This window comes from Lepidochelys kempii, chromosome 2 (genome assembly GCF_965140285.1).
Source record: "Lepidochelys kempii isolate rLepKem1 chromosome 2, rLepKem1.hap1, whole genome shotgun sequence".
NCBI classification, from domain to species: domain Eukaryota; kingdom Metazoa; phylum Chordata; order Testudines; family Cheloniidae; genus Lepidochelys; species Lepidochelys kempii.
In genome coordinates, this window is record NC_136381.1 from 154,174,945 (window position 1) to 154,202,895 (window position 27,951).

A 27,951-nucleotide genomic window follows, 5' to 3' on the forward strand; every position below is an offset into this window, starting at 1 on the left:
GGAAGGTGGCTTGTGGAATGGACATGTGCACCACATCTTGAGAAACAACAGATATGGAAGTTTAGTGTTTCTTTGTTCTTCAAGTGATTGCACATGTGCATTCCACTCTTGGCAACTCCCAAGCAGTAAAACAGGTGGAGGGATCAGAGTTCACATACACACTGACTGTAGCACAGTTCGACCAAATTTGGCATCAACTCTAGAATAATAGGTGATGGCATAATAGGAGGAGAAAGTGTGCACTCATGACCAGGTTGCTGCTTCACAAATGTCCGGTACAGGGATCTGAGCTAGTAATTCCATTGAGGACGCATGCAATCTTGTGGAGTGAGCAGTCAGCTTGTCAGGTAGTCTGCCAGGTCATAACAAGCATGGATAAAAGAAGTTATTCAAAATAAAATTATCTGTGAAAAGACTGGATGACCTTTCATTCTATCCACTATAGCCAAGAACAGTTGGGTGGACAGCTGAAATGGTTTGGTCCCACCTACGTAGAATGCCAGTGCTTGTCTAACAAGTATAACCGTTGCTAAAGAGAATGTTGCTAAAGGCTCAAATGGTGGTCTCGTAAGTTTAGTCAAAACCAAGTTCAAGTCCTAAGGGGGAACTGGCTCCCTTATTGGAGGGTAAGATCTTTCCAGACCTTTAAGGAATCTACTTGTCATGTCATTAGAAAAAACAGAACAGTTATCCACACAAGGATGGAAAGCTGATATTGCTGTGTAAGGAGGTTTGGGTGTCTCTCCCCTTCTGACAGGGTGAGAGGCCACACCCCCTCCCCGCTTCTCAAGCGGGCACGGCTCACAGCTAGTGAGTCCACCTGGTGATTAGTCCAATTAGCAGTTAGTCCTTCTGCCAAATCCCTCAGTCAGGGCAGTGAGCACTTAGCAGACCTGGCCGACAATCAGCCCAGGCCTTAATTAGTCTTTCCGCCCCAGCCCCTCAATCAGGGCAGTTCACAGTTTATACCTCAGGCTGAGTCCGTGCCATACAGCCAAGCAGTTCAGGGTGGGGAATTAGCTCCCAACTGGGAGTAACAGCACCTGGTGCCCTAGCTCCGGTGGGCACCAGACCAATTCAGGCCTCCTGGCCTATTAGTGGGGAGGTGACCCCCCTTCACAGGTGGGGTGCCCGGGGTAGGGGGACACAGGCCCTCCCACTCCACTGTGTCCCAGCCCAGCACCCTATTAGTGGTGGGGTATTGCGCCACTAGGTCAGTGAGGATCTGCCCACAACACGCTGGCCAGTTCACAGTAACTCCACAGCCGAACCCTATTCGGCATCCCTGGGCTTCTTCCTGCCCTCCCCAGTTTGGGGTACCTGGGTTCCAGGATCATCCTCGGTCTCCCCCAGGTAAACAGCCAATGGCAGTCCCGGCAGTTTGTCAGCCTTGCTGGTCTCTGGCAATTCAGGTAACTCCTCTGGACATGGTAAATCTGGCACTTCTTCCACCGCCCCGGCTGGTGTATCTCATAGTTGACAGGCCCAACTTGGCGAAGGACTTCATAGGGGCCTTGCCACCAGGCTAACAGCTTGGACTCCTCTGCGGGGAGTAATACCAGGACCCGATCCCCAGGTTCGAAGGTTCAGTCTCAGGCTCCTCGGTTGTAGGCTTGGGCTCCCTGGGCAGCTTGCAGGTTCTCCTTGGCTAGGTTACTGACCCGTCTCAGGTTCTCATGCAATAGAATCACATATTTCAGGAGTCCCTGGGTTGGCAAGGGGCTTTGTTCCCAGGTCTCCCTCATGAGGTCCAGCAGCCCCTGCGGCTGGTGTCCATACAGTAACTCGAACGGGGAGAACTGCGTGGAAGCTTGTGGTACCTCTCGAATTGCCAATAGCAATGGTGGAAGGAGTTGGTCCCATTGACGCAACTCTTCCGGGGGAAATTGTCACATCATCCCCTTTAGCCTTTAATTGAATCGTTCCATGAGGCCATCGGTTTGAGGATGGTAAATTGAGGTTTGCAACTTCCGGATCCCTAACAGGAGACAAACTTCACGGAGCAGCCGAGAAGTGAAGTTCGTTCCCTAATCAGTTAGTATTTACTTTGGTAAGCCTACCTGAGCAAAGATTTTCAGAAGTTCTGCCACGATAATCCAGGCAGTGATGGACCTCATGGGGATGGCCTCGGGGAAGCGAGTGGCATAGTCTATGACGACTAGGATGTACCGAAATCCTACACTGCTCCTTGCGAGGGGCCCAATTAGATCCACAGCAATCCTTTCAGAAGGGGTCCCCACCACCGGCATGGGCACCGGGGTGCTTTCGGGACTCTGGATGACGCAGCCTGCTGGCACTCAGGGCAGGATGCATGAAGTTCTTGGCATCCTGGTGTACTCCAGGCCAGTAAAATCTGAGTAGTATTTGAGCCAGGGTTTTCTCTTGGCTCAGATGGCCTACAGCGGGGATATATGGGCCATCCTCAACACGGTCTGGCGGTGACAGTGTGGTACCACCAATTGGGAGCAGGGTTCACGAGTATGAGGGTCCTGGTAAACCCGGTAGAGACGCTCGCCCTTAAGTTCAAACCGGGGCCACTGAGTCGCACGCTGAGGGTCTATAGTGACACCGTTGACACATGCCACCTAGTCATAGGTCCAGCTTAAGGTGGGGTGGTCCTTCTGGTCTCGACAGAAGTCCCCCTATGCCCCAGAGGGGTCCCTTGCCCTCGGGTGCCACTCAGGGTTCATCTGAAGGGTTGGTCGGCCCTTCCTCTGGTGGGTCTAGAGGGTTCCCAGGGGGTTGCCCTTCCTCGTCATCCTCAAGCAGGTCTCCCTCCAACCCCAGCTTCTCCGGCCCAGTCTGGAGGGATGCTGTCTGCAGGACCTGGCTGAACTCCAGCCAATCTCTCCCGAGGATGACGGGATAGGGGAGGTTCGGTGCAACTTCGACTGTCATTTGTCAGGTTACTCCCTCAATTGTGAGGATGAGTTGAGCACTGGGGTACACCTTCACATCCCCGTGTACACAGCGGACTGATCAGCTGGGAAGAGGCTTTCCCGCACCATCGTTAGGCTGCACCCCGAATCCAGAAGGGCCTCCACCTGCCTTCCCCCCAGGCTAGCTGGGACGATCACTTTAAGGCTAGAATATTGGCAGGCCCGGGCATCCCTGGCATCGACCTCGCCAAAAGAACAGTCCATGACGGGACACTGCCTCTGGAGGTGCCCTAACTGTCCACACCTGAAGCAGGGGCCAATCGCAGCGGGATCCAGTCAGTCCTCCGACTTCAGCAGATGATCCGGGCTCTCTATCGGAGAAGTCCTTCACCCGCTGTCATGGCTCATCAGAGGGCTGGGGGGCCTTGGAGCCAAACCCAAGGTGCCTCCACCACGTCGGCTGTTTTTGCGGCCTGGGGCAGGCGAGGTATCGCCAGAGACCCAGAGTTCTTTCCCCCATTCGGAAGGGGGGTCCGCCCCAGGCCCAGTGGACCAGGGTTCACCGGGGTCTCAGCCACTAAGAAGTCCTCCATGAGCCCAACTGCAGCCTTCGGGGGGAGGCTGGTGCCACAGGACCCACGCCCTCCCTCAGGGCGTGAGAATGTGGGTAAATTGTTTCACTATCACCTGTTCAGCCAGTTCGAGGGTCGTGTGTCACTCCGGTTGGAGTCAGCACCAGCAGGCATCCTTAAGCTCCTAGGCGACGACGCAGGGTCATGCCCCCAGCGGATAAGTCTTCCCCCGAAATTTACGCCAAAAGATTTTGGGTGTTACATCCAGAGTGTCCAAGATTACAGTCTTCACTGCCTGGTAGTCTTGGGCCTCCTCATTAGGAAGGCCATGGTAGGAGGCCTGGGCAGCCCCCATCAAATATGGGGCTAGGAGCGTGGCCCATTGTTCTGGCACAGTTGGTACTAGGACAGGGTCAGTATCGTGTGCTGCTGCAGAGGTGGAAGAAGCTCCTTCTGGCTCCAGACTCCACGGCACCTTCCCAGATGCCAGAGTCAACAGTTCCATCTTCTGCAGAGGAGTGCTTAGACTTGGACCACACTCTCGTCTTAAGCCCTTGCCTAGCAGACATGGGTGCCTGGGACCTTCCTCTTTTGGCTGTCTGCTTCTTATGCCTCTTTTAGGCATTGAGGATGGTGAATGGTGCTGAGACTCAGGCACAGAGTGAGGTGCAATCCTTACTGATGCCAATGCACTCAATGTCAAGTCCACTAACCTGGTTCAGATTGAGGTCTCAAGGCAGCCTCCATGAGTAAAAACTTTAGCCTGGCTTCATGATCTTTCTTTGTGAGAGGCTTAAAGTGCCTGAAAATTTGGCAAGGCTCCCCAGTATGAGCCTCCCCGAGGAACTTTAAGCAACTTGAGTGCAAGTTGCTCATGGGCATAGCTTTATTGCAGGAAACACAGGACCTGAAGCCTGGTGAGAGAGGCATCCCTTGGCACCGGGAATCGACCAAAATCTTCAGGTGGAGTAAACACCTAACTAACTACAATAAACTGTAATAACCTTAATTAAAGTAAACGATTTACAATAAAATACAAGCAAACACAGTCCACTGGGAGTATTTGCAAAAGGACGGAGGGCAGTTCCAGCAACCATCACAGGCAGTGAGGAGGAGCCGAGGGAGCTTGGGGTCGGCTGGGCCTTTTACACCAGCTCCCGCAGCGGGCACTAGAGCTGTCCCCAACAGGTACCACTGAGGGAAACATTTCCGGCAACTGTGCACAGGACGTGTCATAAATATAAAGGGAAGGGCAACAGCCTTCCTGGATACAGTGCTATAAAATCCCTCCTGGCCAGCGGCACAAAATCCTTTTACCTGTGAAGGGTTAAGAAGCTCAGGTAACCTGGCCAGCACCTGACCAAAAGGACCAACAAAAGGACAAGATACTTTCAGATCTGGGGGGGCGGAGAGGGAGAAGCGGGGAGGGGGACGGTTTTGGTCTGTCTGTTCTGTGTGCTTGCCGGACACAGATCAAGGAAGCAGGCAATCCAACTCCACTAGAATTAGTAAGTACTAGCAAGGGAATGCGTTACCTTATTTCTGTTTTGGCTTGTGATTTTCTCAGTGCTGAGAGGAAGGTGTATTCCTGGTTTTCTTTTTGTAACTTTAAAGTTTGTCCCAGAGGGAAATCCTCTGTGTTTTGGAATCTGATTGCCCTGTAAGATTATCTTCCATTCTAATTTTACAGAGGTGCTTCTTTTACCCTTTTTCTTTATAATAAAGTTCTGTTTCTTTTAGAATCTGATAGGGGTTTTTTTCAGTGTCCTAAAAATCCTAAGGTTGGTCTGTGTTCATCTTGTTTATTCTCAAGCCGCCCCAGGAAAGGGGCTGCGGGGGCTTGTGGGGATATTAGGGGGGAGTAGGAACTCCAAGTGGTCCTTTCCCTGCGTTTGTCTAAATCACTTGGTGGTGGCAGCGTTACCTAATCCAAGGTACAAGGGAGAGACCTCACCTGGAATACTGTGTGCAGTTCTGGTCTCCCACGTTTAAGAAGGATGAATTCAAACTGGAACAGGTACAGAGAAGGGCTACTAGGATGATCCGAGGAATGGAAAACTTGTCTTATGAAAGGAGACTCAAGGAGCTTGGCTTGTTTAGCCTAACTAAAAGAAGGTTGAGGGGAGATATGATTGCTCTCTATAAATATATCAGAGGGATAAATACCGGAGAGGGAGAGAAATTATTTAAGCTCAGTACCAGTGTGGACACAAGAACAAATGGATATAAACTGGCCACCAGGAAGTTTAGACTTGAAATTAGACGAAGGTTTCTAACCATCAGAGCAGTGAAGTTTTGGAATAACCTTTCAAGGGAAGCAGTGGGGGCAAAAGATCTATCTGGCTTTAAAATTAAACTCAATAAGTTTATGGAGGACATGGTATGATGGGATAACATGGTTTTGGTAATTAAATATTCATGGTAAATAGGACCAATGGCCTGTGATGGGATATTAGATGGGGTGGGATCTGAGTTACCCAGGAAAGAATTTTCTGTAGTATCTGGCTGGTGAATCTTGCCCACATGCTCAGGGTTTAGCTGATGGCCATATTTGGGGTTGGGAAGGAATTTTCCTCCAGGGCAGATTGGAAGAGGCCCTGGAGGTTTTTCGCCTTCCTCTGTAGCATGAGGCAGGGGTCACTTGCTGGAGGATTCTCTGCTCCTTGAAGTCTTTAAACCACGATTTGAGGACCTCAATAGCTCAGACATAGGTGAGAGGTTTTTTGCAGGAGTGGGTGGGTGAAGTTCTGTGGCCTGCGTTGTGCAGGAGGTCAGACTAGATGATCATAATGGTCCCTTCTGACCTTAGTATCTATGAATTTGTGCCTTGGGGAGTTTTTAACTTAAGCTGGTAGAAATAAGCTTAGGGGGTCTCTCATGCAGGTCCCCACGTCTGTACCCTAGAGTTCAGAGTGGGGAGGGAACCCTGACAGGGCGCATGCACACCAAGAGTGGAATGTGCATGTGCAATCACTGGAAGAACAATTTGATTTCAAGTTTTAATTTTTTAAAATAAAATTGAAGGAAATTTCAAAACAAAGTCATTTCAAATAAAAAAATCAAAATATTTCTTTTTCAAAAATGGCAAAACAAAATGTATTCTTTGTTAAACAAAAACAAAACAAAAAACCACCACAATTGTTGTTTTGTCCCAACATGAACATTTTGGCAAAACAAACCTAAGTTTTCAAAATATTTTATTGGTGCTGAATCTACATTTTTCACTGGAAAAAGTTTCAGCTGAAAAAGGTTGCCTCGCTCTAGGTAGTATGCACTCAACAAACCTCCCTTCCATTTTTTTCCTGTGTTTCAGCCTCTAAAAAGGAGTCCAGGTGCCATTATTTACAGAATGTGTTACAAGTCCTATTTTTCCCCTCTTCTGTCTACATCACAATGTTTTCATTGTAGGTTTATTTTTATCTTAAATTGACAATACTTTGTATTAAGTGGCATGTAATGGTGTATGTTCAGACTGATGCTCATTATTGCTCACTTGAAAACCATGCACATTTTGAAATAAAGAAAGATGAAGAGGAGGTCAACTGAGGCAATAAAAGAACATCAATAGCATAATCTACCATTTTAGCAAAATTTCTTTTTTTTGGTAGTTAGACCCTATGTATATGTTGGGGGGGGGGCGGGATTTCAAAACCCTGGGGTTGACAGAAATGTTTTCATTAAAAACATTTTTTTTAATTAAAAATTCTCTTGCACAATACTGTAATACTTGGAGTGCAAATGCAAATACTGCAAGTGCAAGAGAAATAGAAAGTGACAGTGAAAACTTACTAGACTTAAATGAAATTGACTAGTCCAGTTTTATTGGTCACATGAAATAAAAGGCAAAAAAGTACACTGATAATACAAATATTGAAAAGTACGCTAGATTTTGAAAGAGTATTTCAATTTAAATAATTTGTTTAACACAATAAAGGAATTTTTTTCTTAAAATGAAAAAAAGTTTTTAACCAAATTCCCTTTCATAGAAGTCATTTGTTCCAAACCTTTCATCCTTTGCCACTGCACATATCTGACACCTTACTTTGCAGAACATATAGTGTTCTTTGGGTTAATGACTACCAGGATCCTATTTTTATTATTTGTTACTATTAATATTATGGTAACTCCCAGAAGTCACAATCAGGATGAGGCTCCTATCTAGACACTATACAAACATATACAAAGACATGGTACCTATCCTGAAGAGCTTACAAGGTGGGAAAAATCTGCATAAGTTTCATGTATCCTAAGAGTTTTCCATTACAAACAAATGGGAAGTTTGAAAGAGCTTGCTAAATCCCAAGATCTCTTTTCAGTGAAAACAGATAGTTTTTTGAACTCTTACAAAAAGAGGATATGACATAAAAAGTTATATTTAAGTCCTTCCCCACTCCTTACTAACTTATCTTTTCATTTGTTTTCCTCTACAATATTCTGTACTAATTTTGCAATGATTTGTTCAATAATTTCTTCCAAAAAATAGAGTGCAAGTCTGGATGTCAAATTATAACTGATGATTAATTTTGTATTGCATTCACAGGTCAGAAGATAAATAAAGGTAAACAGAGATTATTGAAAAGGTGACCAAGGATCTTACTGAAATGGAGGATTAAAGAGTTAATAAAACAGAGGTTCATAGTAAAAGCAACTAACAGCTGTGATTAAAAAACATTTGGATGCCAATTTTTCCGTGGACATCTGAAGAATACCAGTTTTATTTTTTGCATTTTGCTCAACTGTTAATTCACCAACAGATGTAACTATCCTATACATTACATATCCTATACTAATATTTAAGCAGCTTTAGAGCCTCTATATTAAAAATACAGTAAAATATACTTGTGGCTTTAAATTCTTGAGGTATAATTTATTTACTATATAAAGTATACATAGTGCTATACTATAGTTTGTATAGTAAATAAATGATACCTCAATAAATTAAAGCCACAAGTACCCCTAATACGTTCCCGACAGATAGTTTTTTGAAGATTGTCAACTTACAGTACATCTACTATACATACCGTACCTGGTATCTAAATTTAGTCCACATTATACCATTTCCTGAGAAGAAACAGCTATTCCTTAATTTTATGCTATTAACAGTTGACAATTAACATACAAAAAATTAGGAAGTTCAAAGCTGAAGCTCCCTCAGCAATCTTAACTCAGTCTCATAACACATAAGTAGTACTTTGTATTACTTTTTATTTAAACACTACAATGTTTTTTTGGCATAGCTATATCAGCCAGAGGTGTGGGAAAAAACCCCACACAGTCTCTAGCCAATGTAGCAGTGTCAACAAACCCGCCAGTGTAAACACAGCTATGCTGACAGAAGACTGCTTCTGTTGGCATACACTGTGTCTACACTAGGGGATTCTGCCGGCATAGATATATCGGCAAAGCATTTGCAGTGTAGATCAGGCCTAAGCCTAATAGGTATTACTGAATAATTGCACATGTAGAAAACACCTAACTCAATCCACGCTAGGGGCTAAACCAGTATAGATATTTTGGTAAAATAATCATACCCCCCTCACCAAAATAGTTATATCAGTACAAAAACTGTATGTAGAACAGGCCTGAGAAAAGAGAGGAGAACTATCATTATGAAGAACTATTCCAACAAGGACCAAAGTGGCGGGGACATGAAGGACTAAACAGAGGAGTGCAAAGTGAGGTTACAGGGAAGCATGATTGATTTAATTTTCCTGAAGGAGGTGGGGGAGTTTGGGAAACATTGTTGAAGCTATTGAAGATGGGACTATAGTAGTATAAACATTAACAAAGATACTACATGGTATGTGAGTTAAAATTGCAAGAATTGTATTAGCCTGCTTTTCTTCTTTTTTCCCTTTTTTGAGAGAGAGATAATAAGAGTGCTCTCAACGTCAAACACAGGTATATTTCAATTCCTCCACAAAACAATTCCTTAATCAGAGTAACAACACAAACATTTTTCATTTCCAAGTCATTGTCCAGTATTAACACTACCCAATTGGCCAGTACACATCCTCTCTATTTTAAGGCCAGGTCTACCCTAAAAAATTAGGTTAATCCAGCTACCTTGTTTAGGAGTGTGAAAAAGCCACACCCCTGAGTGATGTAATTAAGCGAACCTAACCCTCCCCCTCTCTCCCACACAGACAGTGCTAGGTTGATGGAAGAATTCTTCTGTCGACCGAGCTGCCACCATTCGGGGAAAGTGGATGAATTATAGCAATGGGAGAAACCCTTCCATCGCTGTAGTGAGTGTCCACACTAAAGTGACAGCTGCAGCATCGTTTCTAGTAAAGACAGCCTCAGAAAAGCCAGAAGTTTGTCATTTTAGAATATCTGCTTGTCAGTGCAGCAGTAGAAAACCTCCAAAAACAAACAAAAAACACACAAAGGAGAGAGGTGTTTGTGTGGCTTGAGAAGGAAGCAGATGCCTAATTGAACATAACACTAGCTCCATTATATCTTTAAAAAAAAAAGGTTAGGGACCTCATTATTTTTCATCCACCTGGATATGCCTATTCCATCATATCCAAGGCAAAAAGTCTACAAAAGAACTGATGGGTCTAGTGGATCAGCAGCAATTTAAGAAAACAATGAGGAAGATAAGGATCTTGTAAGAAAGCTAAAGTGATTTCTTTGCATCAGCCTTCACCATAGGATGTTGGGGAGATACCTTACCCGGACCTCCCCTCCTCACAAACTTAATTAGGTACTCTCATATCAGAAACTGAGGAGTCAACAAAAGAGGTGCTGGAACAAAACTGGTAATTTAAGAACAAGTCACCAAAACCAAGAATTCTGATGTAATTTACAAGAGATGCTACACAAATAACAAAATAAATAAAAAACCTGGAGGAAATCCAGTAAGAAGATTATTAGGTTTTAGTTTTCAAATACCTGCTAGTTTTTGAAGAGTTGGAAATATTATTATTTATAATTGATATTACAGTAGCACCTACAGACCCCAAATCAGGGATCAGGGCACCATAAAAGCCTGTAGCAAATACTGCCAGAATTCCTCTCTCTTACAATATTTTTGGATTTCAGTTTCTTGTCCTTACAAACACTGAAAACAGGAAATGTTGAAGGACAAAATTAAAAATGTAAACACAATGGGTCCCAGTTTAGCATAGCTTAAGCAATAAGCATTGTTCAGGTTGGCTCTAATCTTGCGCCAAACTGCTTTATCCATCCTGAGTTCTAACATCCCTTTGCAAAAACTTCCAAAGACTTACCTCTGTCTGGTGTTTTCTTTTCCATGGAGCAAAAAGTCTAGTAGTTTGATCAGAACCAACAGTGATAATAAATTCGCCTTCTGGATCCCACTTTACATCTTGTACACTGTTAAAATGTCCTGAAATCACAACTTCTGGAGTCCATTCTTTCTATTAAAAAACCAGAAACCATAAAATTACACATATGAATGAGAGAACATGCATAAAAAGGAGCAATAGATATATTTCTGTGTACCTTTTTACATAAAAAATATATAGAACTGAATGCAGAAGTCCTCTACCAGACCTGACTGTGAGGAAGACAAAAACAGGATACCTGAAAAAGCAAAAGGTTAGATCAAGGTGAAGTGCCAGAGCATGGGCTGAAGAGGCTCAAGTCCTGGTGGGAGCTGCTCAGTGATTCTTGACTATCAGCAGACGTGAACATTCAGAGGCGGCAGTTGGACCACAGTCCAGACCCAAATGGAAGTTAGCTCATTCCCCAAGCCACTATCATTGCCCTTAGGGCATGTCTACACTTACTGGTAGATCAGCACTGCTGCAATCGATGCAGCGAGTGTCAATTTAGCAGGTCTAGTGAAGACATGCTAAATCGATGTGAGAGTACTCTCTCATCGATTTGTGTACCCCACCTCCCCGAGAAGCATAATGGAAGTGCACCTCCTGTCGACACAGTGCAGCGTAGCCACTGTGGTAAATGGATCTAACTACATTGACTTCACTTACGTTATTCACATAACTGAAGTTGCGTAAGTTAGATCAATTTACCGCAGTAGTGTAGACCAGCCCTTAGAAACAGAAAGGCTAAAAGTTTGAGGAGCCCAACATGCCTTATTCTCAAGGTCCAGAACTGAGAATCCTGCAGAATGATATCTTTAGACAAAGAATGGTTCTGTCATTTAAAGTAAGTTAAACGGCACTCAGTCCACATACATTTATCATGATTTTTCTACCCAACAGTAAAAACAATAAAATGGTTTTACCTTGTTAGCTGGAGTCTGTCTCCAAAGATGCAGTGCTCCATGGAAAGCATGAGCAAGAATCATTGAACCATCTGGGCTAAACTGACAGTCAAAAAATCCAAGCGTGTTACCACCCACTTCTCCTACACGGACCTGAATGAACAATTGAAAGTGAAATATTTATTGCTCAGTAACTAGTCTTTCATTAGTTGTAATCCTACTCCAAGATCAGCCACATAGCACAATCTAGATCTTGCATGCAAAGAACACATTAAAAGAGCATTATTCCTCCTGGGGGAATTCTGTGACACTGCATATGCAGAATTCACAGATTTCTTTGCTTCCCCGCAGAAAAATGACTTTCTGATGGTGAGGCAAAGGGAAGCCGCACGAGTGATCACGTGCCCTTCCCCAGTAGTGTGGGCATGTGGTTTCAGGTACCTAGAGCAGTCAGTGCAGAGGTAAATCACTGGGGGGAGAGGGTGTCTGGGGATGCCCCGGCTGGTGCCCAACCCCCATGCATCTGAAGTCCCCCCATACCCAAACCACCTGCCATCAAGCCTCACCCTCCCCCCGACCCAGAACACTCCCATCAAGCCCCCTGCACCCACCCCTCCCCAGCCCCAGCCGGTGGCTCCTACCCTGCGCCGGGCTCAGCTGCTAGTGCTGGCTGGGTTGGGAGTGGGGGAGGAGCACCGTTCCCCTACACAGGGTGGCTGGGGCTGGGTCAGACCCACTGCCAGAAACCTTCCCCAGAGCTGCATCCCCCCATTCCTGCCCCCATTGCTCCTCAGCTAGGGGGGAGGGGTCATTATATGGGGAGCTGCTCCCATCTGCCCAACTCCCATGCATCCTGACACCCTCATATCCAGACCCCCTTTACCGAGCCCCACCCCCTGCACCCAAACCACCCCCACTGAGCCACCTGCACTTGGATCCCCAACCCAACAAGCCCCACCCCCTTTGCACTTGGACCACCCCAATGAGCTCCCCACACTCAGACCCCCACCCCACTGAGCCCCAACCAGCTACACATGGACCCCCACCCCACACTGCCCCACTCCCACAGAACCCAGACCCCTCTGCTGAGCCCCGACACCCAGACCTCCCCTGCCAAGCCCCATTCCTCCACACGTAGGCCACCCCCCTGCTGAGCCCTAACTACCTTCACCTGGACCCCACTGCAGAGTCCCATTGCCCCTGCACCCAGATGCCCTCCAACAAGCCCCTGTGTATCCGGATCCCACCTGGACCCAGATCCCCACCAGAGCCACCTGCACCCAGATTGCCCCACACAGAACCCTCTCACCCAATGCCTGGATCTCCTAATACTGAACCCTCCACACTTTGATCTGCTGGATTGAGCCTGCCTGCCCACATTTGGTGCACCTAGCAGGGAGTAGCAGGGACCCAGAGTGTTTCCGGAGCAGGCTTAGCCCTTGCACTGTGTCGGGGTCGCAACTCTCCACCAAGTCCACATCCGGCTTGGGGGGGGAGGGGGGCTGCAGGGTGATCTCCCACCTCCGTGGAGCCAGTCACCTGTGCGCCCCACTGCCACATTTATTTATTAACAAATAAAATTTGCAGAATTTTAATATACCATATGCAGAATTTTGTTTTTTGGCACAGCATTCCCTCAGGAGTATATTATGGTTGCAAAATCAAGGACACAAAAGTTAAGAGGTGTCAAAATAAAGGTTGCTCATGAAATTTTTATGTGGCCTCCTTGCATACATATATCAGGGATCTTTCTCCAAATCAGTAAGTCTGTGGTAGAGCCAGGTATAGAACCCAGCTCTCCTGCTCAGTCCAGCTCTTTAAACACAAGAGAACTTCTTGCAATTTTCTTCCTCATTCACTATCCATCTTTGAACTGAATGAGAAATGGGACTTGTAGAACAAACCGTGTGTGATCAAAGACTATTGTATTATATACATGTAAGGGGACTGTATTAAGGTTGCACAGTCAAACTTAATTTTGGTATTTTCTAGCTTTTAAATTCTTGTCTTTGCAACTTTAGGCCATTTAATGTAGGTTTGTGAGTCTAATTTCCTAGGTTTAGTTAGAAGGAAAGAAAACAAATTCCGTCATATGAAACCCTACATGGGTCATTTGTAGGGTTTGAAAAAATAAAAACATATGTTCATTTAAAAATTTCAAATTTTCTAAGTTTTTTCATGTCTAAGTGTTCTAAAGGACCCATTTTTAATTTTTTGTGAAAATTTTCAATGTCAAAAATTTTTCATGAAGATTTTTATTTTTGATAAAAGGCTATTTTTAAATGAAAAATCTTTTTGTCCAAAATTTTCACCAGCTCTTATTAAGACCTTTAAATCCACAGCACAGACCTCTCGCTCATGAACTCAAGGAGTAACTGATGGCAATAGAAGCCTGTTATCCTCTTCCAATTAGCCACATACTTTGCCAGTGGTTTACACAACTATTTGCTAGATAGCAATGGAAGGTTGGGAGGTAGGATTCGTAGGTTCTGTGTTTGGCTGTAAAAGGGATTGTGGACCAGTGGATATAGACAGCATAGCCAGATACACAGCTATGACACACTCATGCTGAAAAGCAGTGTGGTTGTGGATTAGACTTTCCTCTACCATATTAGAGAAAGGATTCTATTCCCAACTCTGCCTGAAGTGATTTGGTGCAGCCTCCCCATTACCCACATTAAAATGGGGAAGGGCAAGAGTGGAAATAATACTTACCTGGCATCTTTGGCGTATGAGTGCAGAGAATTATTAAACACCAATAACTGAAAGAGCAGAAACTAGATCTCCTCCATTTGGGCTTCCAGCCCTGCTCTTTTTTCCTAGGCCAAAAGAGTTGCTGTGGCTTATATCTAACATATGGAGCTCAAGATCTCTGTGCTTAGAAAACATGTTCAATGCAAATGGAATGTTCGGAGATTTAGCAGTAAACCCCTAGCAAGTTCTGTTGAATACAGTAGAACCTCAGAGTTACGAACACCAGAGTTACAAACTGACCACACCTCATTTGGAACCGCAAGTACGCATTCAGGCAGTAGCAGAGACAAAAAAAGCAAATACAGTACAGTACTGTGTTAAACGTAAACTATTAAAAAAAAAACAAGGGAAAGCAGCACTTTTTGTCTGCATAGGAAAGTTTCAAAGCTGTATTAAGTCAATGGCTAGGTATAAACTTTTGAAAGACCAACCATACCATTTTGTTCAGAGCTACGAACATTTCAGAGTTACGAACAACCTCCATTCCCGAGGTGTTCAAAACTCTGAGTTTCTACTGTATATGCAACTAATGATTTTCAGAGACATTACTTGGTCAGATGTGTGTGGATTTTCATGGTGAGAGCAAAAGGAATTTCTCTGACCTGATTAGCATCACCAAGCCAATTTCAAATTCCTACTCCCAAGCACTATATAACTCTTCAAAGAAATAACATTTAACATTAAGAACACAACCTATTTTCTAAAAACTCATTCTCAAAAATGGTTGAAACTTTTTGCTGATATCTATGCCTATATCCAATAATTGACCTTAAGCAAAGACGAAGCATAGAAAATTTCAGCCCAAACACGTAAAGTCTGGCAAAAGTTATAAGTAACTGAAAACAGGGACTTAGAAAGTGTAAAGGAACCCTAAATATAGGTATTGCAACCATATCTACCTACATTAAAACACCATTACAAATAACTGTAGTGGTATGCACTACTTATAAAGAAACTTATTGTGGCTTGCCACACGTTGCAAATAAGTAAGGAAATACATAAAGCAGAAAAATTAAAACTATTACATCACAAAGTATACTTTGTTCTTTCTGAGAAATGTAGTTTTATTTATGTCATAGAGTATATCAGCTGAGTGAACAAAGGAGAGAGTGTTTTAACAGTGTATGTAAAAACACCAAAGAATTCACTTTGCAATCAAGACCAGTTTTTGCAAATTTCAGCCCCAAAAGTGGAAAATTAGAATGTTATTCACAACACAGTAACTGTGTTTAAAATGACAACCTTAACCAAGGATAACACTAGCACTTCAGCTATAACTCAGTTTTGTCAGGTACTACATCTTTTGTTCAGCTGTTGCCCTTAAACTACACAACTGTTTCTGCATCATCTTTTCTATATTTTGCATATGATTCTTATTCCACTGACCAGACATATAACTTAGGAAACATTTTCAAAGCAATATAGTCTACTTGAAATTTGTCACAATAAATTAAAAAAACAAAACACAAAAAAACTAAAGTCACAGAGAAACTCAAGACAAACCCAATATATGTTAGGTTACACAGGTATGCCTAGAAAAACTGCCCCTTACCTGTTCTAACCATACCCCAGATTCTTCATCTGGAGCCCACAGAATCATAGTTTTGTCCATTGATGCAGACAGTAGTCTCATTGGTTGTTGTATTATGCCATCTACAGTACAAAAAAGAAATTATTCTGCTACTACAAATCAGAATGCTCTTTAACAGAATATGGCAATACTGAAACCTAAATATGGTGAAAATTCAACTGCTATATTACAAAACTTGTGCTGTAAACAATGAATAAACACCAGCCTTAACAAGATCAGGTCCTTGATGAATGCAGTCTCTGATAAGGGTATGTTAAAATATTGCTCCAAATATTTGTTTGTACCAGGGCTATGCTAAAGGAAAGTATAAGAATAAGCAATTTATACTGTTTCTTTCACATTAAGATTTTCAAAGTTCTGATTTAGAGGAAACAAAAGCTGGCACACACTAAAGACCCCAAAGGTTATGAATCACAATTCCAAACTCTTTATTTGTAAAGGTAGTCTATTCTGTTGGATATATATCATTAGATTATTATTGCTCGAAAGTGGGGAAAAAATTCTATGCTATTCATTGTTCTACAAACTGAAGAATTAACTGTTCTTTCACGTATTCAGAAGAAATACGTTAAATTTGAGTTAAATATTGATCTTCTGGAGAGATTATTAAAAACAAATCTTCATCTTTAAAATTTATTTTTAGTTTGTGTTGAACAAACAGAGGTGAAATACCACAAGCTGTATAAATCACAAATCAAACAAAACCAGTACTACATGTAAAACATTCATATACTATATTCATATAGTCTTTTATCAAGGCAACATCGATAAAAGACAAAGCATCAGACGGTGTACAACAGCAAATAAAACAGGAACACCATACAGCAGGACCTTATGATACATGCAAAAATGTTCTGATTGCAAAATTACAGAGAATATTCCAATAGCCTCTCTGTGGAAACTCTTGCCCACAAAAAGGCACATAACGTATTGTAGCACCATGTTTATACATTATCTGGTAAGCTATGTACTTTATGTACTTTCTTCCTACCTTTCAAAAAAGAAGGCTGCCAGTGAACTGCAAATACCCAATTTTCATGACCAGCTAACACGGACTCCAGAATAACTGCATATGTTGTCTCAGTATCTACCATAGAACAGAGGGAATGAGACTGCTTATTCTTCAATGGCATTTTGATAAGAACAAAGATCTTTCACATTTTCACAAATACAGAGACAGCTGCTATAGTGATACAATTCTATGAGAAGCCTTAAAAACAAGCAAAGTGAACTGCAGTATGGTACCCTGCACTGCTGGGTGGCTCACACCCAATGTGGGCACTGCAATGCATAGGCCAATCCTATTGCCCTCTCTGGAAATGGTACCAAAATTAAAGGTAATCTGTAGCCTTACTCTACTCTCCATGATGTTGGAAATTAGCAAATTAAGGCTGCCCTGCATAAACTGAAATACTCATAACTACAGAATAGTCAGTCTAACTCACTGCAATGCACTTAATTATAAAAATATTTCTGACCTCAAACCATAGCTCAAGTCTTATACAAGGTCGTGTGTGGGGTATTTATAACAGTTTGTGTAATATATTATATTTTAATATGATCTTTAAGTACTATATTTAAAGAGAAGAAGAGACTTTGAAATAATATCTTAATAATTAAAAAAGAATCATTTGGCCTCTGAGACTTGAGATTCTCTGAACTACTATATATATTTTAGAAATTTCTATAGAAAATGACTTAGCATCCTATGTAAAGGAAATCATAACGAACCTCTCTCCAGCACAGGGGCAGATCTCTGGGATTTTTTCAAATGTTTTTATACTTCTCCCCTTATAAACCTCTGTATAAGACTAATGAATTTTGGCTATAATCTCCATAAACATGATGTTTCCAATGCTCATAAGTCTAACTCCTACAAAATGTTAAGTATGTGCAAACATGTGTATACCATAATTCACTCTCTCTTTTGTTATATGAAGAGGTCTGTATGAGTTAGTTAGGACTAGTTAGGAAGTAGGACTGAGTAGACTTGTAGTCTCTAAAGTTTTGCTTTGTTTTTTTTAGTGCAGTTACTTAACCAAAAAAAAAAAAAATCTACATTTGTAAGTTGCACTTTCTGGATAAAGAAATTGCACTTCAGTACTTGTGTAAGGTGAACTGAAAACTGTTTCTTTTATCATTTTCACAGTGCAAATATTTGTAATAAAAATAATATAAAAAGTGAGCAGCGTATACTTTGTATTCTGTGTTGTAACTGAAATCAATATATTTGAAAATGTAGAAAAATATCCAAAAATATTTAATAAATTTCAATTGGTATTCTATTGTTTAACCGTGTGATGAAAACTGTGATTAATTGCAATTAATTTTTTAAATAGCAATTAATTTTGTTGAGTTAATCATGTGAGTTAACTGCGATTAATCGACAGCCCTATTACAAAGTAAAAGATAATCAAATTTTTCACTCAAACATGTACTGTAGTGAAATCTCTTTACCGTGAAAGCACAACTTATAAATGTAGATAAGTGAAAACAGGTGTTTGCATGGCACTGTTGTAGCTGGCATTGGAAGGTATTTACATGCCAGATATGCTAAACATTTGTATGCCCTTTCATGCTTCAACTTGTAGATTGCACTACCTTTTTAATCTTTTTTACAGTGCAAATATTTGTAATACAAATTAATAATTACGGCTGTCAATTAATCACAGTTAACGCATGCGATTAACTCAAAACAGATTAACTTTTTTTTTTTTTTTTTTTTTAAAGGAGTGTGAATTGCACACCAGGGTGCCGTGCTCATTGGGCCCTTCTGCATGCCTCGAGGGCCAGGGTGCCCCTTCTCCCGCCACAGTGCTCTACTGCTGCTCTTGTCTCCCCTCCCACCCACGGACCCATCCCTGGCCAAGCTACTCTGGACCGGGAGCCTGCCTCCTGTCTGCTGTGCAGAGCTGGGGAGCTGATGTTGGGGTGTCCCCTTCCCCCGCTCCCATGTACCTTGTCGCCACTGAGCTGGGGTTGGGGAACAGGGGAAGCCTGTCTGCTGCTGGCTCAGGAGTGAGTGTTGCTGACAGCAGTTGCTGCTGCCTGGAAAAGTGTACAAGCTCCTGAGTGCTCTGCTTAAAGAGAGAGTGCTCCCCACACACACAGTTCCCCCACACACACAACACCAAACATATTTAAATAAATGGTATTCCATTATTATTTAACAGTTCTATTAAAACTGCAATTAATCGTGATTATTTTTAATGTAGTAATTAATCACGATTTTTTTAATAGTTTGACGGCCCTAAAATTAGGACATTTCCCACTTTCGTTACACACACTAACAAGAAGGGCTTGAAAAGCAAAGCCAGTTACTTTCCACCTCTTCTACGTACTTTCTTTCAATAAATATTTAACAGCTACATTTTCCACATTATGGTTAGCAGTAGATTGATTACCTTTCTATTTAAGCAACATGGTTGATCATTTATGGGAGCATACAAGGGAACTTATACAGTTTCCTGACATTTAATGCCACATTTATTGCTTATCTTTGTTCCACCTTTAGATAAAGGCATCAGAGTAGAAAAAGCAGAGACAGGTGTGTAAACCATCTTAAAGTCAAAAAGGGACGTGTTCCCCTCTGCTGTCAGTACAGAGGGTAGCCTAAGTGAGGTGCATGGGCCTCATGCTAGAGCCCTGTTTCTCAAACTTCTGAAAGCTGAGGCCCACTACAGGAAGCAAAGCCAAATGACTCCCCTCCTATGTAACCTCACCATGTCTAGGTGAAGACCTATACACCTTAATTTATACATCTTGTGTGCGCCCCCTCTCCCTATGCACATATAGCTCAGTACTTCTCAAAGTGCATGTTCATAATATATTACTCTTCCTTTCTGTCATGCTTTGTTAAGCCGTAAAATAATTAACAACGTTGACATTTAAGGAATCATCACTGGCATATGAGTTAGCATCTACTGAAAATAACAGGGCAGCACACACATCAGAACTCTATTCAGGATCTCTGGACACTCAAGATGAGATCACTGCAGTGGTTACATTCACATTATGTTTTGAAGATTATATTCATAACTTTTTTTTAAAATCAGGTAACGTTGATTTCACCATACACAAAATGACAAAATATTGACATCAATAATAACTGAAATTGAAATAGGCAAAGTAAGAAAAATTATCTTGAGAACTAAAGGATATTTAATTGTACAATTTATTTTTCAATAGTTATAACGCTTTAACTTTCTGAATTTTAATGTCTACTGTTAAATGACTATTGTCTGACACCCCCCTCCACCCCATAATTTCCCATGACTGAAAATGTAAATAAATAAAAATTTTAAAAATGCTTAAAAATCTTTGATATTATCCAGTGAAATACTAGTAAAAAAAGACCAAATTTGGTCAAGTCTAAGAGCCACAGACTTTTTTTTTTTTTTTTTTTTTAAATGAAAGCACAGACTCTGGAAAACAGTTGAGAGTTCTGTCCACATCCCCTTGGCTACTCTTTGCCATGAGGAACAATCCATACTTTGGGAAACACTGCACCAGGGAAAGCAAGCTACACTACAGCTTCCTCTCCATGAGGTACCTTTCTTTGACCTCTCTGAGGCTGCTCTGTAAGAGCTGAGCTCCACACAGCTCAGCTGTATATATGGTTGAATAAAAAGTCTGAGAAATAACTGTTAAGTGCAGAACAGGAGGAACAACAGCAATGCTACCATTGGTGTGGGAGATCCTAGGCATCACAAGCAGGCCAAAACCTGCAAAGGGGAGGGGGGGAGGTCTCCATTATTCCTGTGGATCTCAGCTAACCACGAGGATAAATGATATCACCTCCCAGCAAGTCCCTTTGGGAGGCAGAACTAGAGACAAAGCAGAATTATACAGATGAACAGGGGCCCACAGAAAGCCACATATCTGTAGAAGCTGTGGTTCTTTTCTGCGATACTGTAAGTGTGAAGAATAGCTTCTGATCTCACATGATTAAGGTTAAGATTTTGTCAGGGTTATTTTTAGTAAAAGTCACAGACAGGTTGCAGGCAATAAACACAAATTCACGGAAGCTCGTTACTTGTCTGGAGTGTTCTGCATTTTCAGTTTTTATTTGTTTAAAAAAATGAAAATCAGGTTAAAAATAAACTTGAAAAACAGAGGGGAAAAAAGAAAAAAAGGAAAAAATCTTTGTAATATACACATTTCACTACAGTATAATTGAAACTTTTTTAATGTCCAAAGATATATTTGGTCTCTCTCAGAGCTAATAGTTTTTCCAGAAATCCTGGTTTGCGTACGCACACATAATTTTCTTCAAAGTATCCTCACTCATGTTGAGCCTCTTGCTGTCTTGGAGGTAGGCCAACTTTGAAAATATGTACTCTGCATCAACAGATCCAAGGGGTACGTTCAAAGCTTGCCATATCACTTTGTTGAAATTGGTAAGTGTGTTCTGATAACTGTTCCAAAAAGGCGGCATATCCAGTTTCGCATTATCAGTGTGAGGAAAGTTCAAGTAGTAAATTCCTCTTTCAGATGTGAAATTTCTTCTTTAGTGGCAAACGGTCGAAATGCTCTGGCATAATGGTCATAGTCTGCTGCAAAATTCACCTTGAGGAAGGGGTGCAACACCTGGATCACATTCCTAAAAGAATCTTCAGCACCAACACTTCGGGTTCAGATTACGGGTCATTTCTCACCTAGCACTGTGTTGAAGGTTTTTTGGCTCTCTCATGTTCCAGAGTGGGAAGGATTTCCAGAAACAGTTGGGTTTTCTCGCCGTATGTTTCTCCTGCAGCTTTTGTGCTCAGTTCAGCTGAGATTTTGGTTGTCAGGATCCAGTAAATGTCAGAACTGGCAAACATGTTGACAGTAGTCAGAGAAAACTCCAGTGTTTCCTGTGGGTCATGCAATGATTCCAAGTTTTCAACAACAAACGTTACCTTGGTGCGCAGAATCTGGTGGTCACTCTGGAGTCAAGAGTTTCTGCTTTATAAACCAACAAACTGAGGGTGATCTTGGAGACACATTAGCAAAGTCCACACGTTATTTACATGACAGGCAGCAAAATACACGCTCTTCCATTGATGTGGCACAACAGGGGTAGGTAACTGGCAGCTCGCACTGCACTTGTCTCGCAACATGTAAAACAAAGCCATCAAGTTGTTCATATGCTTGAAAACGGCCCTAAACCCAAAGATGAAAGATTTCACATCTTTCATTTTTTTGTAGCAGTAGATGCTGATAGTGAAACACTGATCAGATGAGCAGAACAGGTAATACATAGCAGCTCCAGTTTCTGATGGAGTTAAATTTCCCAGGCAAACTCAGCCATGTAGGAAGCAGAATCTGTGTTAGTTATAGCTACATTCCCCAAGTTAGTTGGTACATCTCAAATGTGTCAGTTATTGCGGCATCGACAAACTGGGTGTCAGCAGAGGGAATGAATGTCACATCAACACAAAACAATGCAGGTTTATACGCTTTGAAATCAAAAAGAAAAACAGAAGACCAAGAATCAGATGGTCCAAAGCATTAGGAGACTTGTCAAAAGTCAGACTAAGTGCCACATTTCCATCAGTTTAGATATTAAAGCATTCTCATTTTCTTTCAGTTACTTATGAGTGAGGTTGTCTGCATTAGGAAGGGTTTGGCTGCTGGACAGTATTGTTGCACAAAGTCACCAACAGGCCCCTTTGCAATTAATAGAGAACACAGAGACACAAAGAGCACACACAAATTCATTGACACAATTGTGCTGTGTCCTCTCTTTCATTAAAGCCCAGTGAAAGCGCCTGATATTGACTGTTCATCCCAAAGTTCGCTTTCTTCTTTAAGCTTCTTGTGTCGCTTACTTTCAACGTGTTCCTTTGTTCTGTCAGCATGAACACTGACCTCAATGCTGCAGTACTCGCAGCACAAGGCATCCTCTTCACTCCCATCTTTAGTTTTCTTGAAAATTTTTTAAGCACTGATTTTCTTGTTGGTATTCAGGCATAGATCTGCATCTTCCCTCCACGTTTACCTTTTTACCTTATCTATCTGTAAGCCCCAACAAGCTTACCTAGGTTCCTGGGGCTCAGCATGCTGGTAGTTCAGAGAGATACACACTGCCCCTGGTAGGAAGAGGGAGCCAAGGGCAGACTCAATCTGCTAAGCAACCCAGAGGGAGAGAAGAGAGACATTATGTAGAACAACAGGGGGCCTCGTTGGTTTGGGGAAGGATTGCAGGCATTCCTGCTCAGAGGAAGGGGAAGAGTCAAAACAATTGACAAGAGGAAGCCTGGGAAGAAGAGCTAGCCTGCCAATAGTGAGATACTCTCCCCTGGGAGCCCTGGAGGGGGGAGAAGAAATTTTGGGGGTACTCTGGAGCCACCTATAGAAAGGACAGGACTGGCTGTGTGGCGATCCATCCAATCCTGTAAGGCGTTTGGCACTAAAGAGGTAACTGGGTGGACATATATCTTTATGGAGAATTGATTGTTTAAATTCAGCACCACACTAAACAGACACAAAGAAATAGGCAGGCAGCATCTCTTTGTGAGCCAATCATAGTGGAATATTAACAGTTTGATCTTCCGACCTCCACCGTGTGTGCGTTTTGTGTTTTACACTGAGGAATTGCTTCAATCTCAGAGCTGCAGGACACAACAATCGCGTAAAGCTTTAATGTTTAACAAAAATAAGTCCCCGAAAAAGTACTCAGTGGATTGATAAGTGGGTGTAAATCTGTAAAAACTGAACTCCTTTAATAAAAAACCTGGTAATTTATCAGTGAAAAAATCAGTAAAAACTGAAAACACAGAAGGCTACCTGTCTGTGACTTTTACAAAAAACAATGGGGGGGGGGAGGGGACACATTCCCTCCACACAAGGCAGCTCAGAGCTGCAGGGCCAGTGGCTGGGAGCTGTGGCTGAGAGCTGCCTTGCATGACCTCTGTGACATAATTTCATCTTTACATATAACAGCCTGTTAAATTATCCAAAAAATATTGAAGTAATAAATACATACAATTCTCTCTTTTCACCTTTAAAGGCACATGTGTAATTAAATCTTATTAATAGGAAAGACTTATTACTCTTATTAATTTAAAAAAAACTTTAAGACGCACACTTGTCTGATAACTGGAGAGAAACTGTGTAACCAACAGTTTACTACAGGTGGAACAAATACATGCCTTAAAACCATAGGCTATGGTTCGAATATTTATAGTTTAACAGAAGGCCTCTATTGAGATTCTTTTGCTGATGTACTATTTCTGCAATAAACCAGACACTGTACACAGTCAATGCTTCTAAAACACAAACACATTTACTATATTTTTTGCTGCTGAGGAGCAAACGTTATTGTAACTGAATTTGTCTTAAATTCCTCTAGCATAGGAATAAAATTATAACAGACAGAATTCCCATTATCCCTACTGAAAGCAATAACCACTACACTGGCTGGAAGAAGGAATAGCTACAGAGAGAGCATTTCAGTTGTTACTCACTTTTATTTTTCATAGTAAAAATGTTCTCCTTCAGCCTTATAGAGTCATCATCTTTGACTTCCACAGATGGTGTTGATTTTGCCTGCACTTTCCAGATTCTTATCAGACAATCTTGCGCACAGCTTGCTAAGAAAAGATCCCCACCTGTTTAAAAAAATAACACACAGTAAAAATAAAAATGTTAAGTCACATACCTTTTCGTTCTGACTTATCAAGGTTAACTTATTTCATTCTTATCACCCTTCATCACACCATACATATTTTATTTTTCTCTCTGCAAACAGTATTATGAACACGATTGTTCCTTCTATTCCAGTGTCAACTCATTCTAACATTTTAACACAACCAAGCAAATTACAACACACTAATGGGTCCTGCCTCACTTACATGGTAACAGCCATATCCTGGGATTTACAGTATTAAAACTTCAGCCTCACAGTTCAACAGTCCAGGATACATTGGTTATTGACTTACGGAGAAAACCCACAAGTTACTCTTCTGAGATGTGCTTCTCACTCCTACACCCTTGACCTTTTCACCCTCCATGTTGCTTAGGAAGGATAAGTCCCCCCTCTTGAATATCTTTTTAAATTAATACATTTTAAGAACTCCCTTCCTCCTGTTGCCTCTCTCCTACATTTTCTACAAAGTGAGTAACGTTTGGAATCAGTTATTCAAAGGCTGAATATGAGGAGTAGTGGAGTCTCCCACCAATTTGCGCTGTTCTTAGAAGGGGAGAAAGAGGAGGCAAGGAAGTTCCTAAAATTAATTTAATTTTTAAAAATAAAGTGGGGCTGACTCATCATTCTCAGGAACAAGGACCACAGGGTTGACAAGGAGCAAGTTGCTGAGTCAAGCATATTTGTTTGAGTTCAAATGCCACTAAAACTGACACACTAAAAACCAGGCAGGGCAAGACAAGGTGATGGATGCAGGGAAAACAATGGTTATAAAGAGATTTGCATACTGGGTGGTTGAGAAATATACAAATGCAAACCAATCCCACTGCAATCAGAGTGCAGGAAATAACCACACCATTGTGGTATTAGCATAAAGACCTGCAAGGCATCCCGGTATTCTGGCTACCTGAGACAATTCAATTTCTGTATTACTTTGCATTATACTTTATTTAGTCTGAGGAATGTTGTTCTTTAAAGTGACCCACATAGATCATAATCAGAGGTGCCATCTAAAAAAAGATCTACAGCAAATATACAGAAGTATCAGAGAATATAAATATATCAGAGAATAGCTAATACTAGAGTAAAATGGCAGTGCTATGCTAAAATATTTCTCCACCTAACATCTAATCCATGCAATGACATCAACCTTTCATTGGACTGGGAACTGCGATCTAACAAATGAATGGGATTAAAAATGGAGATCAGATGGTTGGTTTTTCTCTTCTAATCTTCAACTCTCTGCCTCATTAAATATTTTATTGGACTTTCATACTGACCACAGATGACCCATTCAATGCCTCTTATCCAATCTTCATGGCCATAGAGTATTAGTGTTTTCTGAAACTAAAAAGAAATCACCATTACATCACAGAAGTCAGAACTTCAATGTCCATTAGTCTTACATACCATACATATGCCTTTGGACAATTAACTCCTGCTCTTCAGATGTGCTGACCACCTGCAACTCCTATTAACTGGATGATCAGTACCTGAAGAACAAGGCCTTATTGTTCAATACCATGTTCTTGTATGGGCCCTTCTGATGAGACCATAGCCAAGGAGTAACTCTAGCAGATCAGCTCATCTCAGTTATTGTCCCACTATCTAAACAAGAAAGGTGGGTGAAAAATAGGTGGGGTTTTCTCCCTACAAACTTTTTCTTTTCTTTTTTAAATATTTTGGAAAAAAAATTGCAAATACTGTAACCTCTGTCAATCCTACACTTACGAGACTTCAACAGGAGTTTTGTCTGAGTGAAACAGCAGCAGGGCCATTAACCATAATTGTTTATATTTACTATGTTGATATGTACAAATACCCAATAAAAGGGATGACTACCTACATAGTCTTTGACATTCCTGTAATCGTCTTCACCCACTAATCAATATTTCTTTGCTTTTCTGTTTTTACAATTCACAGCCTTAACATTACATAGATGTCTAGATAAAAAGCATTAAGTCACTGAAAAGACTTTTGAAAACACTCCAAATTGGAAAATTTTATTCTTAACTATAAATTTGTCTATTCATAACAGGGAATCCAACAATCTGACTAATCAATTGGGGAATTTATACCCACCAGCACTCACAGAGGCAATGTTTTGGTTAGATTTTTTTTTTAAACACCTAAATGATTACTCAACAACAGGGCAGTAACTATAGCACAAGCCCAGGAGGTAACTTCCAACACAGAAGAGAACCTATAAAATACTTGTCAGTGTTACAGAGCTTGTTGCATCTCTGTCCCCTTTCTGTGCCCCCTAAGGTCTCAGGCCACCACTACCTCTTCTGGGGTGGAATTCTGCAATTCTCCCACTCTTAGCCCATGCTCCTGGACTACAGTACCCAGTGTTATCAACTGCATTTCCCAGCATGTTCAACTGGGTTCACCACCTGCAGTTCTTACCTTTGAGAGTCTGTGATCAGTGGTGAACATAGTGAGCAGACAGCCTTCTTAAAATTAATGTATTGCTTACTGACCAGTGGGAATAAAGCATTTCAAGAAAAAGGATTTTTAAAACAGCTAACATGCTGTTCTGTCTTCCCTAAAGCCCCTACCAGCCTGTGATGGTAACCTGGGCAGACCTAGCTTCCTCAGGCACCCCAGATATTATATATTATATCCTTCTCATGACAATGTTGGCACACAGAGCGGAAACTAGTTTCTTCCATCCCTCTTTATCATTAGCTGCTGTTTCCATCTGCTCTATGGTGTTGAGTTTGACTGTTCTGTCCTCCCAGCTAACGGTTCTTCTTAAGGTTTCCCTTGGAGTGAGGAAATGAGACCACCCAATTGGTTACCACTTGACAGCTTCATGTGGGAGTCTACGTATTGGCAACCAGAGTACATGCCCCAAATATGTCCAACACTTACTCCTAATGCTAGTGGAGACAAGCTGCAGATTGGCACTTTCTCCGATACCTGTGTTGGTAATAAAGTCTCCCCATCTAATGCCCAGAAACTTTTATAGCACTTATTTTAAAAAGACATCTAATTTTCTATATGTTGTATTGGAAGCTCTTCAGCTGACACAGCCATATGTTAGCACTTAGATTACATGTGAGCTGAAATTTTTTAGGTTTTGTCTGGTACGGTCTCTCTCTGATTTTCAAATGTTATTGAGTTTAGTGAACGTTGCGGATACCCTTCCTATCTTTGATGTCTCTTCTTTCTTGACATCTCCATTGGCTAGTATGGTGCTTGTGATTGGACATCTGCCCCACACTGGTAGAGATGGGGTTAATAGAGACCTGGGGAGGCTACACGGGAACAGGCACATAGATGAACATAATTTGTTGGGAAATAGTCAACATGGTTTTTGTAAA

The 27,951-nt window shown here is 41.7% G+C and overlaps 1 protein-coding gene across 4 annotated transcripts in view; it reads right to left on the reverse strand.

Moving 5' to 3' along the window:
- ELP2 (elongator acetyltransferase complex subunit 2) overlaps positions 1 to 27,951 on the reverse strand; it is a 121,473-nt gene that overhangs the window by 44,483 nt on the left and 49,039 nt on the right. For all 4 annotated transcript variants that reach the window (XM_073332468.1, XM_073332469.1, XM_073332467.1 and 1 more), the window contains 6 exons: positions 25,903 to 25,969; positions 24,444 to 24,587; positions 16,985 to 17,080; positions 15,955 to 16,055; positions 11,670 to 11,801; positions 10,687 to 10,836 (listed from right to left, as the gene is read on the reverse strand). In XM_073332468.1, the coding sequence (XP_073188569.1) occupies positions 10,687 to 10,836; positions 11,670 to 11,801; positions 15,955 to 16,055; positions 16,985 to 17,080; positions 24,444 to 24,587; positions 25,903 to 25,969 (690 nt within the window). The remainder of the gene's footprint in view (positions 1 to 10,686; positions 10,837 to 11,669; positions 11,802 to 15,954; positions 16,056 to 16,984; positions 17,081 to 24,443; positions 24,588 to 25,902; positions 25,970 to 27,951) is intronic.